The sequence below is a fragment of the Scyliorhinus canicula genome, chromosome 14 (assembly GCF_902713615.1).
Source record: "Scyliorhinus canicula chromosome 14, sScyCan1.1, whole genome shotgun sequence".
NCBI lineage: Eukaryota > Metazoa > Chordata > Chondrichthyes > Carcharhiniformes > Scyliorhinidae > Scyliorhinus > Scyliorhinus canicula.
The window spans coordinates 154,898,469-154,914,282 of record NC_052159.1 but is presented as its reverse complement, the minus strand read 5'-3'; the positions used below and the strand labels follow the sequence as shown (position 1 = coordinate 154,914,282).

At 48.5% G+C, this 15,814-nt stretch overlaps 1 protein-coding gene across 10 annotated transcripts in view; it reads left to right on the top strand.

Moving 5' to 3' along the window:
- The window catches only part of dock9b (dedicator of cytokinesis 9b), a 356,481-nt gene that overhangs the window by 97,474 nt on the left and 243,193 nt on the right, over nucleotides 1–15,814 (top strand). For 5 of the 10 annotated variants that reach the window (XM_038819160.1, XM_038819165.1, XM_038819164.1 and 2 more), the window contains exon 1: nucleotides 1,232–1,994. The exons of 1 other annotated variant lie outside the window; for it this stretch is intronic. In XM_038819160.1, coding sequence (XP_038675088.1) covers nucleotides 1,833–1,994 — 162 coding nt within the window. In that variant the 5' untranslated portion in view covers nucleotides 1,232–1,832. Of the gene's footprint in view, nucleotides 1–1,231; nucleotides 1,995–15,814 lie in introns of those variants that run through there. 4 more of the 10 variants (XM_038819163.1, XM_038819157.1, XM_038819166.1 and 1 more) reach the window with 1 other exon arrangement.

Below are 15,814 nucleotides of genomic sequence, written 5' to 3'. Positions count from 1 at the left end.
GGGAGAAGGCAGGAGAATGGGGGATGAGAAACATATCAGCCATGATTGAATGGTGGAGCAGACTCGATGGGCCGAGTGGCCTAAATTCTGCTCCTATGTCTTATGGTCTTATGAGATTGGGAGAGGCACTAATCGGAAAGGCACACGGGACCCCTGCTTAATGTATCCATTGAAAATCAGCGCCTGGGACGGTGCAGCACTCCCTCAGTGCCGAGGATGGGACTGTCAGCCTTGATTCGTTTGTGCTCAGGTCTGCGGAGTGGGACTTGAACTCACAACTCCTTAACTTCGGGATGAGAGAGCTACCCACTGGAGTCACAGCTGGCACTGTTTTCAGTGACACCTGCCCACGGTGAGGAGGGTGGTTTGTGACAGTGGGGAAGGAACCCTCAATCAACCCTCTCTATTTTGATTACAGTCCACTTGCTGTTTTATTTTAAATATTTTTATTCTCCTCCTTTTTCACCTTTTCTCCCAAATTTGCACCCACCAGCAATAAACAATGAGCAGTAATGAATATAATGTCAATCCCCATATCAACAACAACAATCCCATTTTCCCACCAACTCCCAAACATTAGCCCGCATGTTAACATAAACAAATAACAATAAGGAATCAGGAATCACCCATAGTCACCATTAACACACACATTCCCCCTCCCCCTAACCCTCCCACCCCCCCCCCCCCAACTAATGTTCAATGTTATCCAGTTCTTGAAAGTGCATAATGAATAAGGCCCATGAATTGTAGAACCCCTCCATCCTTCCCCTCTGTTCAAACTTAAACTTCTCAAGAGTCAAGAATTCCAACAGGTCCCCCCGCCACGCCAGGGCACAGGGTGGAGAGGCTGCTCTCCATCCCATCAGGATCCGCCTTCGGGCGATTGACGAGGCAAAGGCTACAACATCTGCCTCCACACCCGTTTCCAACCCCGGCTGGTGCGACACCCCCAATATGGCTTCCCGGGGGCCCGGGTCCAGTTTCACATGCACCACTTTAGAATTTACCCTAAAAACCTCCTTCCACTAATCGCCCAGCTTTGGACAGAACCAAAACATATGAATGTGAGCGGCCCTTTTAAGATGTTTCAGCATCATTGGCTCGTCGGCGTACTGAAGGAGGCTTTTTTTTTTCTTGAGGTGGCTGGTGGGAGAATGAGAGAGAGATTTATAAATATCAGCCAGTTGATGCTGCCAGTGCTGTTAAGCAGCAGCTGCAGAATATTTACGTGTTCGTCAGCTTCCTTCTGCCCCCGTTTCCAAGCGTGTGCCCCAGTGGGAGCATGAATAACAAACCGCGACGCCTTTAGATCAGCAAAATAGATGCACCTAGGTGTGAACGATATCGCAAAACCCAGCAGGAGGATTTGTGTGCTGCCTGAACCAGCCTGGACAAGGGAAGGCACAGCTCCAGCAACGTTTCACCTCTGTCTCTGTGAGATGATGAATTTACTTGCCTGGGAAGATGACCCTGAGAAGTGTATAAATATAGTTTCATCTTTAATTTGATTCTTTTGATGGCACCTTTAAATCTTTGAAGAAGAAGAAATCTTTGAATCCAGTAAAGTCTTCATGTTTATCTAAAAGGAAGCAATTCTGTAGCCTTTCGAGTCCCGTGCAATGTTCTTTTGGTCGCATGTTGCTGTACATCACTTGAGGTGACGAGAGGAGGGAGCTGCAATTATCCGGTGAGGTGGATTGTAGCTCTTGCGCTGTGCAGTGCAGACGAGCGACGGGAGAGGATGCCCTGCGAACATTCATCAAGGACTGCCGTCTTCACACCGTCCATGTGGGACCAGAGCGATTGGTGAACAGCCTCTCCACACACGTGGGATGGGCTGCACTTCCAGCATCATTCTGTTCAAAGGTTTGAGGACCATTGTCGAAAAAAACTGTGGTTACGTCTGCAAGCAGGAGAGCGAGTCAGCATCTCTGGAAAATGCACTGCAGAATGTGGCTCGTGAGGAGAGGCGGAAACCAATCTGTTCACTTTTGGTAAATGCTCCCCATTTTCTATCTTACTGCATGTGGCTGGGCCGTCAACGAATTTGTGTTACCCTCACCTGCTAGCCTAAAGTTCGAAAGCTGCGTGTTGTCCATGTATGTCTGCTGAATGCTATAATCAAGTCGCATTTCCTCGTGGAAATCAGTCAGTTATATCAGCATGCACTTGCCAAAGAATTCAAGCCAAACATTGTGACTGGCAATGCAGTCTGATTGCTGTGCCCTGATACAGCAAAGAAGGGAGCCATTCGGCCCATCGTGTCTGTGCTAGTTCTGTGGTAGAGCTCTTTGAGTGACTCCGACAGCCTTGCTCTTTCCTCGTAGCCCTGTAAATGTCTTCCCTTTTATTTATATTTATCCAGCTCTCTTTTGTTACGAGCATTTCCAATGCAGCCAAATCATCGAATCCCGTGTGCGGCATGGTGGCGCAGTGGTTAGCACTGCCACCTCATGGCGCCAGGGACCTCAAGTACGATCCCGGCCCTGGGTCACTGTCCGTGTGGAGTTTGCACATTCTCCCCGTGTTTGCGTGGGTTTCGCTCCCACAACCCAAAGATGTGCAGGGTAGGTGGATTGGCCACACTAAATTGCCCCTTTAAGAAAAAAGAAAAATGAAATCATAGAATCCTGACAGCGCAGAAGGAGGCCATTCGGCCCATCGAGTCTGCACCGACCCTCCGAAAGAGCACCCTACACATATCCATCCCTCCCTATCACGTCTACCCCTGGACACTGAGGGGCAATTTATCATGGTCAATCCACCTAACCTGCAAATCTTTGGACTGTGGGAGGAAACTGGAGCATCCGGAGGAAACCCAACCAGTCAAGGGGAGAACAGGCAAACTCTGCACAGTCAGCCGAGGCCAAAATTGAACCCATGTCCCTGGCACTGTGAGGCAGCAGTGCTAACCACTCTGCCACTGTGCCGCCCAAACCCGCGCACCAGGTTGCTGCAAATCTCGTCCCCTGTCGGCTCCAGGTCTGTTGCCAATCATTTAAAATCTGCATCAGCTGTTAACCGATCTTCCTCTGCACAGAATATCTGGACAAGCCTCAATTGCTTGAGGATGGATCTGGGAAACAAGTGGAACACGAGGAACGTCTGAAATTGTGACTCTGACCAGCTAAGTTAGACCATTGCTGGTGTACTGAACTTCTCAGTTCATAAGATCTAGGGGCAGAATGATCCAGTCTGCTCCGCCATTCGATCATGGCTGATCCCATCTTGGCCGCAACTCCACCATCCTGCCCGTTCTACACAACCCTTCAACCCCATTACCAATTACAAATCTAACTCCTCCTTACATTTACTCACTGTCCCAGCATCCACCGCACTCTGGGGTAGCGAATTCCACAGATCCACCGCCCTTTGGGAGAAGTAGTCTTTCCTCAAATCTGTTTTAAATTTTAAATTCGCTCCCTCTTATTCTAAGATTCTGACCTCTCGTTCTCGAATGCCCCACAAGAGGACGCAACTGCTCCACGTCTACTGTATCCATACCTTTTATCATCTTGTGCACCTCAATTTGATCTCCCCCTCATTCTTCTAAACTCCAAAGAGTGCTGGCCTAAACTATTCAACCCCTCCTCATACGACAAACCCCTCAGCTCTGGAATCAACCTAGTGGACTCCTGCCCTGAGGGATCCATTCCTGGTGATATCACAGCCATTCGCACTGCGTCAGCTGAAGCCAATGAATGGATTGTTATCCTCGATGTCAGATTGTAAATGTTTTCCAACCATGCAAAGACAAAAAAACGATCTCCTGACATTGGAACCATTTCGCTTCACTAACATTATCATAACCTCTCTTAACATGTCTCTGCTTTTTTTGTCTGCCCACAAAATTGCAGTTCCTCATTCCCTCATATCATTCTATTCAATCGCTTCTGACCCTCTACAAGGCCTTCCTAAAACGTGTTGCCCAGGATTGAATACAGTAACTCCAGGTGAGGCCTGTATTATGATCCCAGACCAAATGCCACCAGTGGTTTGGGTACTGGACCGAAACAACAATATTCTAGCTTATTTTAAGACTGTGCAGAGAGAATGATTCGCTCCAGGAGTGATTGCATAAAAAAATAGGACTTTGATATTTCTGAAGCAAAGCTTTATTATGAATACAATACCAAACTTTTAACTTCACACCCAAATAGAACAGCTTACAATTATCCCTTAACACAACTATACTATTTCCCATTAAACAACAAGAAAGGAAACATGCAGCTCTTAATCCATCTTAAAATCAGCATGCCATAGAGTAATACTTGTTTTACAGAACAGACTAAGGCTCTGGTTAGAATCCTTTCGGACTCTGGCTGAATATCTTCAAATAGCTGCTTCAACTGGGTGGTTTCAGCCTCTTCCTAGTCTTCAGATAAGACTGTTCGGCTTCTAAAATGTCGTTACTCTTGTTTTTAAATTATCCTACCAGGAAAAACATCTTCCTTTACTTGTGGTGTCAAGAAAGAACAGGGTTTCCAGATCAAAGATCAGACTTTCACCTCCAACACCCTGTCTCTCTAACAGCTTTCTCCAAAAACTGCCTCTCTCCACAGTTTCTCAAAACGTCTCTCTGCCTTCCTTACCTCCACCCAGCAATCACCTCATCACCCCCCCCCCCCCTCCCCAAGCTAAAAATCTAATGATCTCTGCAGGCTACAACGCACATTAACTCCCCAGGGACTTCCCCAGGCAAACAACTGTGCATTAGCCCAGACTGAAAAACACACTCCTTCGTCAATTTCACTTTCTGTTTCCTAAAAGTAAAACAAAATCCTTTCTAAAACACTCCATTATGCCCCCCCCCCCCCCCCCCCCCCCCCCCGCCCCCCCCCCAACCAGGCTTATAAATTGAAAATTGCCCAATACTTAGAATCAATATTCTGAAAGTCTCCCAATTGTTACACCTGACTATGGGTTAACATAACCCTTTCTTTTGTTCTCCATTTCTCTGTTTATAAAGCCGAGACTTGTACCCCTGCACCCCCAGGTCACTCTGTTTCTGCAACCCCTTTAAAAAGGAACTGGACTAGTAATCCAGGGGCCTAGGCTTATGCTCTGGAGGCATGGGTTCACATCCCACCACGGCAGCTGATCAAATTTAAATTGAATAAGTATAAATTTTGTGAGGGCCACGAAGAATCCAGCACGCGTTGAAGGATAGAAAGAAATAACATTTATTTACAATAACATATATATATATATACACGCAGCAGCAGCAGCAACTCCTCTCTAGCTGGTTCCAAACTGGCCAGATTTATTTATGCAGGGAATCTGCCAATGATTTCTCCGTCCCCCTCATTGCGGAAGCTAATACTCCCAGAGGATTGTGGGATTGTCATTAGTCCCCAGCCAATGGTAAGCAGGCAGGTTATAACATCCCTCCCCCCCAAAGTCCAAGGAATCCACCGAAGACCCTGGCGAAGGAGGGCGTCGGACTCGTTTTGCCGCAGGCCGGACACCATTTGCACGAGGCGCTGGATCGGGCGGCGTGTAACGAGACGGAGACCGGCGCTTCCGTGATGAACGGCGTAACGGTTGTACATCCACGGCCCATGGGCCCGAGGATTCCCCCTCTGAGGTGTCCTGTGTCTCCATCTCAGAGTCGGAGTCTGCTACCTCCGTCATCTCGGCGTCTCTATCTCCACACGGTTCTGCAACGACCTGCGCAGGCTTTGAGTGCGGTGCCAGAGGAAGATTGTGAGGAATACTCTCCACTACGTCTGGTCTCTGTGGCTGTACTAATGAGTTCCTGGGGCGGGGAATCTTTGGAAGGGATGGTCTTCTGGACCGAACGTGGTCTACATGTTTGCGCTGGAGATGGCCCTGGGCTTGCACCTGGTAAGAGATAGGGCCCGTTCGGCGAAAGATAACGCCAGGGACTGCTCCATTTGCACCATCAGCAAAATTTCGAATGAACACTGGGTCACCGGGCGCAAACTGCTGAATCGGCCGATGCCGAGAAAAACCATGTCCCTGCTGTTCTTGTGTGCGGCGTACTTTTGCGCCAATGTCCGGGCAAACCATGCTCAGGCGGCTCTCCGGCCCATTAGGAGTTCCACGGGAGCTACACCAGTCACCGCATGGGGGGTGGTCCTATATGAAAACAAAAAACGAGCCAGTCTCGTGTCCATCGACCCGGAAGACTGCTTCTTTAGGCCTTGTTTGAATATCTGCACTGCGCGCTCCGCCAACCCATTTGAAGCTGGGTGGTATGGAGCGGTGGGGATATGGCGCATGCCGTTCATCTTCATGAACCTCGCAAACTCCTCACTTGTGAACGGAGTGCCGTTGTCCGTGACCAGCACCTCGGGGAGGCCATGCGTACTGAAAGTCAAACGCATCTTCTCGATTGTTGCGCAGGACGTTGTGCCTCCCATCTTATGCACCTCTAACCATTTAGACTGGGCATTGATTAATAGAAGGAACATGGATCCTTGAAAAAGGCCGGCAAAATCCGCATGCAAGCGTGCCCAAGGCCGCCCTGGCCATTCCCAGTGATGTAGGGGTGCGGCCGGCGGTAGCTTCTGATGCTCCTGGCAAATGGAGCAGTTTTGGGCAACCTTCTCAATGTCGGTGTCGAGGCCTGGCCACCAGACATAACTCCGGGCCAACATTTTCATTTTGGTCACACCTGGATGCCCATTGTGCAAGTTTCTCAGGATCAGCTCCTGTCCTTTTTCCGGGACAATCACACGCGTCCCCCACAAGAGGATGCTGTCTTCCACGCTGAATTCTGACAGCTTGGAGGAAAATGCCCGCAACTCGCCTGGGAGCTGTCTATGCTGCCCCCCATACAGGACTATGTGCCGAACCTTTGACAGGACTGGCTCCATCTGGGTCCACTCACGGATCTGTGATGCCGTGACAGGCAAGGTGTCCGTAAAATTTAGGGTTGCAACCACCTCACCGGTCGTGGGGGTCGACATGGGGCCAGACGATAAAGGCAATCGGCTCAGTGCGTCGGCATTCCCTATCTGGGTTCCTGGTTTATGCTCCAGAGAATACTCGTAGGCAGCGAGCAAGAAAGCCCAGCGCTGGATCCGTGCGGAAGCAATGGGTGGAATTGGCTTATCATCTCGGAATAGTCCCAGCAGAGGCTTATGATCAGTCACGATAGAGAAGTGGCGGCCATCCACATACTGGTGGAAGCGTTTCACCACAAAGACCGCCGCCAGGCCCAACTTCTCGATCTGCGCATACTTCTTTTACGCTGCAGTCAATGTGCGGGAAGCGAAAGCTGTCGGCCGCTCGGCCCCGTTCTCCATCTGTGGGACAGGACGGCCCCAATACCATACGGGGATGCATCACACGTGATGAGCAAAGGCTTTCCAGGATCATAGTGGGTTAGTAACCCAGACAACGACCATTGTTGTTTTACCTGCTGGAAAGCGGTTTCTTGGGGCTGACCCTAAACCCAGGTGTGATTTTTCTTTAGCAGAAGGTGCGACGGAGCCAGCGTAGTTGCCAGATTGCGGAGGAACTTCCCGTAATAGTTTATGAGGCCGAGAAAAGAACGAAGATGCGAAGTGTCAGTCGGGGGAGGGGGGCCTGTTGAATTGCGCGCACCTTCTCTACGATGGGGTGCAAACCATCGCGGTCCACCCGATAACCCAGGTAGACCACTTCCTTCGCCTGAAAGATGCACTTTGTGCGACGTAAACGGACTACAGCCTCCAAATTTTCCAAATGTTCCTGCTCCGACGTCCCTGTAACCAAAGCGTCGTTTAAGTAGACAGTGGCACGCGGTAAACCTCTCAAAATGACCTCCATGACGCATTGAAAAATAGCGCAGGCAGAGGATACCCCAAAGGGCAACCGTGTATATTCATACAGGCCCCCGGTGTGTATTAATAGTTACATTTGGCCGGGAGGCAGGGTCCAGCTCCAACTGTGGGTAGGTGTCACTCATATCTAATGTCATGAATGAGAGTCCGCCTGCAAGCTTCACGTAGAGATCCCATATGTGAGGCATTGGCTATCGGTCGAGCCGGGAAGCCGTATTCACTAAGTTTATAGTCGCCACACAAGCTAACTGTGGCATCTGGCTTCATTACAGGTACAATTGGTGCTGCCCAGTCAATGAAATGGACAGGCCTGATAATACCCAAGGTCTCCAAACGAGTGAGCTCCCCTTCTACCTTCCCGAGCAAGGCGTAAGGCACCGGGCACGCCCGGAAATAGTTGCGCCAGTGTCCAACTCCATCTCAAGCAGATGACCATTGACCCGTACTATCACCTTAATGGTGGCCACATGGGGAGCTGCCACACAATGCAGCTGCAGGCAGTCGTCCTCCGTCTCCACGTCCTCGGGAGTAGTCGCTGCAGGTTCATCCAAATGAAAGGTATGGCCCCTGGGCCGGCCCCAGTTTCTGTTGGAACGTCGGCACCACTGGCACCCCCAGTACCGGCGTCCGCGACGGGTCGGCGCCCACAAGTCCAACATGGACATGGCTCCTCATCCATTTGTTCTGGAGAAGGCTCCCTTCGGGGAGGAATGTCCGACGGCCACTGGTAATGATCTGGACGCTGCCCCGACCAAGGTACCGCAGGGGTGCGGGGAGACGCTTTCGGATGGAAGGGGTTGCGCCCCAAGGCATGCACCTCCATTCCCGGTAGCTCCTGCACTACCCGTTCTGTGCAATCTCGGGACAATGCTATTTGAATGGCCTGTTGAAAAATTAATGTTGGCTCAGCTAACAACTTTCTCTGGGTGGCCGCATTGTTAATACCGCAAACCAAACGGTCACGTAACATTTCTGACAAGGTCTCACCATAGTCACAGTACTCCACAATCCTGCGTAGCCTGGATAGAAAGTCGGCAAGGGATTCTCCTGGGGTCCTCTCAGCGGTATTAAACTGGTAAAGCTGGACTATCGTGGACGGAGTTGGGTTAAAATGTTGCCCCACTAAGTTCACAAGTTCATCAAACGCCTTGGTGTCCGACGCAGCTGGGTACGTAAGGCTCCTAATCACCCCAAACGTATGCAGGCGGTGGGCAAAATGACCACCTGCGCTTGTTTTCGGTGATGTTGTTTGCCCGGAAATAGTAACGCATCCCATTGTGCGTACTGGCTCTAGCTTTCCAGCGCAGCATCAAAAACATCCAAACGTCCATACAGAGGCATGGTGTAATAGAAAACAACTTCCAACCTGTATCCAACAGAAATCCAGGGAGGTGGCTTCAGCAGTGTAGACAGCTATTCACTTTAACCCTCGTCGCCAGTTTTGTGAGGGCCACGAAGAATCCAGCACAAGTTGAAGGACAGAAAGAAATAACATTTATTTACAATAACATATATATACAACAACAGCAGCAGCAACTTCCCTTGCTGCTCACTCCTCTCTAGCCGGTCCCAAACTGGCCAGCTCTATTTGTGCAGGGAGTCTGCTAAAGATTTCTCCGCCCCCTCATTGGGGAAGTTCATACTCCCATAGGATTGTGGGATTGTCATTAGTCCCCAGCCAGTGGTGAGCAGGCAGGTTATAACAATAAAATATAAAGCACATCTATGTGTTGGGTGATTGGCAAGTTGTAACCCGTGGAGTGCCACAGGGATCAGTGCTGCGTCCTCAACCTTTTACAATCAATATCAATGACTGGGATGAAGGAACCGGGTGTACGGTCACAGGGAGGTACGTTGTCAAGGCGAGGTAGAGCGTCTGCAAGGGGATATAGACAGGTTAAGTGAATGGGCAAAATTTGATGGAGAATAATGAGGGGAAATTTCAACTTGTCCATTTTGGCAGGAAGAATAAAAAAGCAGCAAATTATCTAAATGTAGCGAGATTGCAAAACTCTGAGGTAGAGGGATCTGGGTGTCTTGGTACATGAATCACAAAATCAAAAAATATGCAGGCACAGCAAGTGATTAGGAAGGCAAACAATCATAGAACCTTTACAGTGCAGAAGGAGGCCATTCGGCCCAGCAAGTCTGCACTGACCCACTGAGAGAACACCCTACCTAGCCCCCCCCCCCCCCCCCCCCCCCACGGCCAACCCAGGAATCCTACCTAACCTGTGGGACAGTAAGGGGCAATTTATCATGGCCAATCCACCTAACCTGCACATCTTTGGACTGTGGGAGGAAACCGGAGCACCCGGAGGAAACCCACGAATACACGGGGAGAACGTGCAAACACCACACAGTCACCCAAGGACGGAATTGAACCTGGGATCCTGCTACTGTGAGGCAGCAGTGCTAACTACTGTGCCACCTTGTTGAATGTTGCTGTTTATTGCAAGGGGAATGGATTATAAAAGTGGGGTTGTTTTGCTGCAGCTGTACAGGGACTTGGTGAGACCACATCTGGAATACTGTGGCATAATCACCCTCAATGTCAACAAAACTAAGGAGCTGATCATCGACTTCAGGAAACAAAGTGTTGTACCCACCCCTGTCTGGATCAATGGTGCCAAGGTGGAGATAGTTGACAGCTTCAAATTCCGAGGTGTGCACATCACCAACAATCTGTCCTGGTCCACCCACGTCGACCAAGAAAGCACAACAGCGCCTATACGTCCTCAGGAAACTAAGGAAATTTGGCATGTCCACATTGCCTCTTCCCAATTTTTACAAATGCAACAGAGAAAGCATCCTATCTGGCTGCATCACAGCCTGGTATGGCAACTGCTCGGTCCAAGACCGTAAGAAACTACAGAGAGTCGTGAACACCGTCCAGTCCATCGCACAAACCGCCTCTCATCCATTGAATCTGTCTACACCTCCCGCTGCCTGGGGAAAGCCGGCAGCATAATCAAAGATCCCTCCCACCCAGCTTACTCACTCTTCCAACTTCTTCCATCGCGCAGAAAATACAAAAGTCTGAGAACACGCACTAACATATTCAAAAACAGCTTCTTCCCCGCTGTTACCAGACTCCTGAATTCCCCTCTAAAGGTCTGAACTGATTTCTCTACACAGCTTCCCGACTATTGTCAGCACTATATTCCGGATGCTTCACCTGATGTCTGTGTCTATGTATTTACATTGTGTTTTTATTGTATGACCTGTGTTTTTTCATGTATGGAACAATCTGCCTGGACTGTACGCAGAAGAATACTTTTCACTGTACCTCGGTACATATGACAAATCTAAATGTGTAGAGTTTTGGCCTTAGTCAGGAAAGGATATACTTGTGTTAGAAGTAGTTGAGAGAAGGTTCACTCACGGCTTACCTTCTGAAGAAAGGTCAGATTTGTACCCATTGGGGTTCCGGAGAATGAGACGACAAGATCCCGAGGGGACCGGGTTGGGTGGATCCTGGGAAGGTGTTTCCGCTCGTGGGGAAGACTAAAACTCGGGGATGCAGTCTTAAAAGGTAGACCTCTTGGGCTGGATTCTCCGCCCCGCTGCGCCATATTTCACCACGCCGGCGGGATTCTCCGTTACGCCGGCCGGTCAATGGGGTTTCCCATTGTGGGGCAGCCCCACACCGGCGGGAAACCCCCGGGCTGCTGGCAAAATGGAGCATCCTGACGACGGAGAATCCAGCCCCATATTCTTAAACTGAGCTGAGGAGATGTGTTCTCTCGAAGGATCATTAAAGTGTGGAAGTCTCTTTCTCAGAAGGTAGTGGAGGCCGAGTCTTTAACTTTATGCAAGAATGAGTTGGACAGATGTTTGACAGACTGGGGCTGTCAAAGGTTATGGGGAGGGGGTTGTGGGAGGGACAGGAAGGTGGCATTGAGATCACAACCAGATCAGCCTTGATCTTATTGAATGGTATAGCAGACTTGAAGGGCCGAATGGCTTACTCCTGCTGCTAAATTGTATGTTGACCGTGGCAGATATAATCGATTGTTGTAAAATCTCGTCTGGTTCACAAATGCCCTTTTGGGGAGGAAATCTGCCGGCTTTACCTGGTCTGGCCTACATGTGACTCCAGACCCACAGGTTGACTCTTAACTGCTCCTCTAGAATGGCTAAGTCAGCCACTCAGTTCAAGGCCAATTCGGGCTGGGCAACAAAAGCTGGCCCAGCCCAGTGATGTCCACATTCCATGAAATGATAAAAAATAAATTGTAACATACATTTCAGATTGTGACTCCCTCCAAAAATCCTTCTCTGTTAAAGCTTATCTGCCACATTTGATCTGTTTATCTTCTCCTCAAGCTTGTTACTACCCTCCTGATTGTTTGCTACGCTTCTGAGTTTTGTGCAGACTTCAAGATATGTACCCATGTCCAGGTCACTGACGTATATCAAAAAGAACAATAGCACTAATACTGATCCCTGAGGAACATCTCTGGATAATTCACCCCAGTCTGAATAACGAGAAGGAAAATGGATATCGGGGAATAAAGATTTTCCTGGGATTACATAATCCAGCATACTGTCCTGCAGCGACATTTGCTTCGTTTTTGACCAGTTTCTTTGTAAATAATTCCGTTGCAACATTTAGTCCGGCTGCATTAACCTGCTTGGAAATTGCACAGATCCTGCAGCACAGAAACAGGTCACTCGTCCAGATGATGTAAAACAAAGTGCATTTCCATAGCACCTTGTATGACCGCAAAATGTCTCAAAATGCTTTATTGGCAACGGGCTTGGCCATGAGTTATCAGAGCGTGTCTGGAAACTTGGATTAGACTCTGGAGAGGAATTGATACCTTGTGGAAGGAAAGGGGAAAACATTTGCCCCACCAAAATGTATGAGTTTCATTCTTCTTTATGAAGCCTAGGATTCTAGAATCCTGTAAAAAGAAAATCACCAATCAGCGCCGAAAGCTCGGTAAACACTTAGTTATCTGTTAATGTTAATGACTCTTCTATTGCATATTCGTGTCGTGTGTTAACTCCTGAACAATCACAATCACTTAACTGAAGATTTGGTCAATTAGGTGCCGAGGGTTTTGTTGAGATGAGGCAGAATATTAGATACAGGAGCGGATGTTGGATGGTCAGTGAAGCAGTGCAGAGAAGGTGAGAGACCGCAGAGGTGTCTAATGAAGATATCTTGACCGATGAAGGGCTGCTGGTAAAAGCTGAGGTCAAAGGAACTCTGTAGACCGCGATCAGGAAGAGAGAGTTGGAATTTCTTGGGCATTTTAAGAAATCATGATTTGGAAAGTCTGCTGCTGATGGGAAAGATCGATGGTAGAGACGACTGGGGTAGACAAAGAATCATCTTTTTAATGAGCCTCACAAACTGGATGAAGGTTTCACCAAAGAAAATGACCCACCCCTCCAGAGGACAATTAACATAGAGGTCCAGTGCCACCTACGCCCTCTTAGAGCCTGACACCTAAAGGGAGAGTGAGAAGGAATTAAATAGGACATTTGGCACGTAAACAGGCCATTTGGCCCAACCTATCCATGCTGACCTTTATGCTCCACCCGAGCCTCCTACCATCTTTTCTCATCTAAATCTATCGTTGTAACAAGATTGATCCTTATTCCCATCTCCCGCATTCTCTTGACTAGCTTCCCATTATAATTCCAAAATAACTCGTCCTTTCTTCAGATATGGGCTTTAAATATTCATGCCCTTTTAAAACATCATCCCAACGATTGTGTTGTAACAATTCCCAATTCAGTTCACTATTTCCATTAACAAAGAGGTCAAAGCACAGGGGGCAGAGATTTGAAACAATTGGCAGAAGTCTTTGAGGGGAGTTGAGAACATTTTCACACGAGGCGGTGAGAGTAGAAAACCCGCGGCCTGAAAGTGTTGTCGGGAGAGAAACCCTCATCGTATTTGAAAAGAAAAACACTGCAATATGCACTCAAAGTGCCCTAACCCAGTGCATCTCAAACTATCCGATGTGGCGTACCGGCAGTTTTTTTTTTCCAATGTGCCAGGGACCGGTGAGCGAAACAAGCCAATCCAGGATTACTGTCTCTTTCTTTTCTGGAAACACTCCAAGTACCGGCAGACGATGGCTCGCGTACCGGCACCGGTACGCGTACCACACTTTGAGAAGCACTGCCCTAACCTACAGGGCTATGGACCAAGATCTGAAAGCGGAATACAAAACTCAACAAGTTTGGCAGCCTCTGTGGATGGAGAAACCGATAATGTTTTGAGTCCAATATCACTTTTGAAGATGATCAAAATCTTGGTCAAAAAGGTCGGTGTTAAGGAAATGTTTTAAAGGAGGAGGCAGAGACGGAGACAGAGGGGTTTGGGGTCCAGGTAGCTGAAGGTGCAGTGGAGAAATTAAAATGGGGAATGCGCAAGATGCCAGGAAAGTAGGGATCTCGGAGTGGTATAGGACTCCTGCTGGAAGGTGGGATTAAGCCGAATAACTTCCTTTTGGGCCGACACAGGCACATTGGGCAGAATGGCCTCCTTCTGTTTCACATTTCTTTCTATATTTCAATGATGTCAGTTCTATTTAAAATTTATGACTCACCATTGGTTATTCATTCAATTAGAAAATAGCAAAGTGACGTAAGGCATTTCTGCAAGCTGTAATTAACATAATTGGTGATGCATTTATTTGATGGGTTTAAGTATTCACCTGTATTTGAGTTTCTTTAATACTCAGGGTTGGCGTCCCAGACGTTTGAAGCACAAAGTGCATTTATGTAGCACCTATCACAACCTCAATGAGCCCCAAAGCACTTCACAGACAATCGAGTCATTTTGAATGGCGATCACTGCTGTAATCTGGGAAATGCAGCAATCAATTGGCACACAGTGAGATCCCACAATGTGACATTCACTAGATAATCTGTTCACATGACGTGCCGGTAGAGACCATAAAACATAAGAGCAGAATAAGGCCACTCGGCCCATCGAGTCTGCTCCGCCATTCCATTCAATCATGGCTGATATTTTTCTGAGATTGTGTCCTCTGCTTCTAGTTTTTCCTACAAGTGGAAACATCCTCTCCACGTCGAGTCTAACCAGGCCTCGCAGTATCCTGTAAGAGTATCCTGTAAGTTTCAATAAGATCCCCCCTCATCTTTCTAAACCCCAATGAGTACAGACCCAGAGTCCTCAATCGTTCCTCATATGACAAGTTCTTCATTCCAGGGATCATTCTTGTGAACTTCCTCTGGTTCTATCTGAGTGCCATTGGAGTGACACTGCAAGCTGCTCCATTTGTGAATTTGGAGTCCTATCAGAGCCAATATGTATGAGAATGAGGGGGACATGAGGGGGGAGGTGGGGATGGAGGGGATGCTGCCAAGGATTATTCCTTGGGGAAATCAAGAAATGGGCGGGAAGTAAGCCATTTCTGGTCATTGTTATTGGACAGCACATTTGTTTAACATATTGACGCATCACCCAATTCATTGCCTGCTGCACAACTGTACATCTCTCAACGACATCCAACAAACTGTTAACAAAAAATCAGGCTCTCACTGGTCCCTGTGAGATTCCTGCCAACTAGTTTCAACACACACTCTCTCTCTCTCTCTCCATCTCTCTCTCTCTCCGTCTCTCTCTCTCTCCGTCTCTCTCTCTCCGTCTCTCTCTCTCTCCGTCTCTCTCTCTGTCTCTCTCTCTCTCTGTCTCTCTCTCTCTCCGTCTCTCTCTCTGTCTCTCTCTCTCTCCGTCTCTCTCTCTCTCTCGCTCCATCTCTCTCTCGCCATCTCTCTCTCCCTCCATCTCTCTCTCCGTCTCTCTCTCTCTCTCCGTCTCTCTCTCTCTCTCCGTCTCTCTCTCACTCTCTCCATCAGGCTGCCCTTTGTCGACTTTCAGCCAGACATCTGAACCCCAGTCTGGTTGTTACTGTCTATCCCATGAGCACGCATCTTGTGAATCATCCTGTTGTGTGTAAACACCATCAGATGCTTTTCTGAAGCCCAGGTAAATAACAGCTGCTGCCTCGCCCTTATTAACCATCGGATTT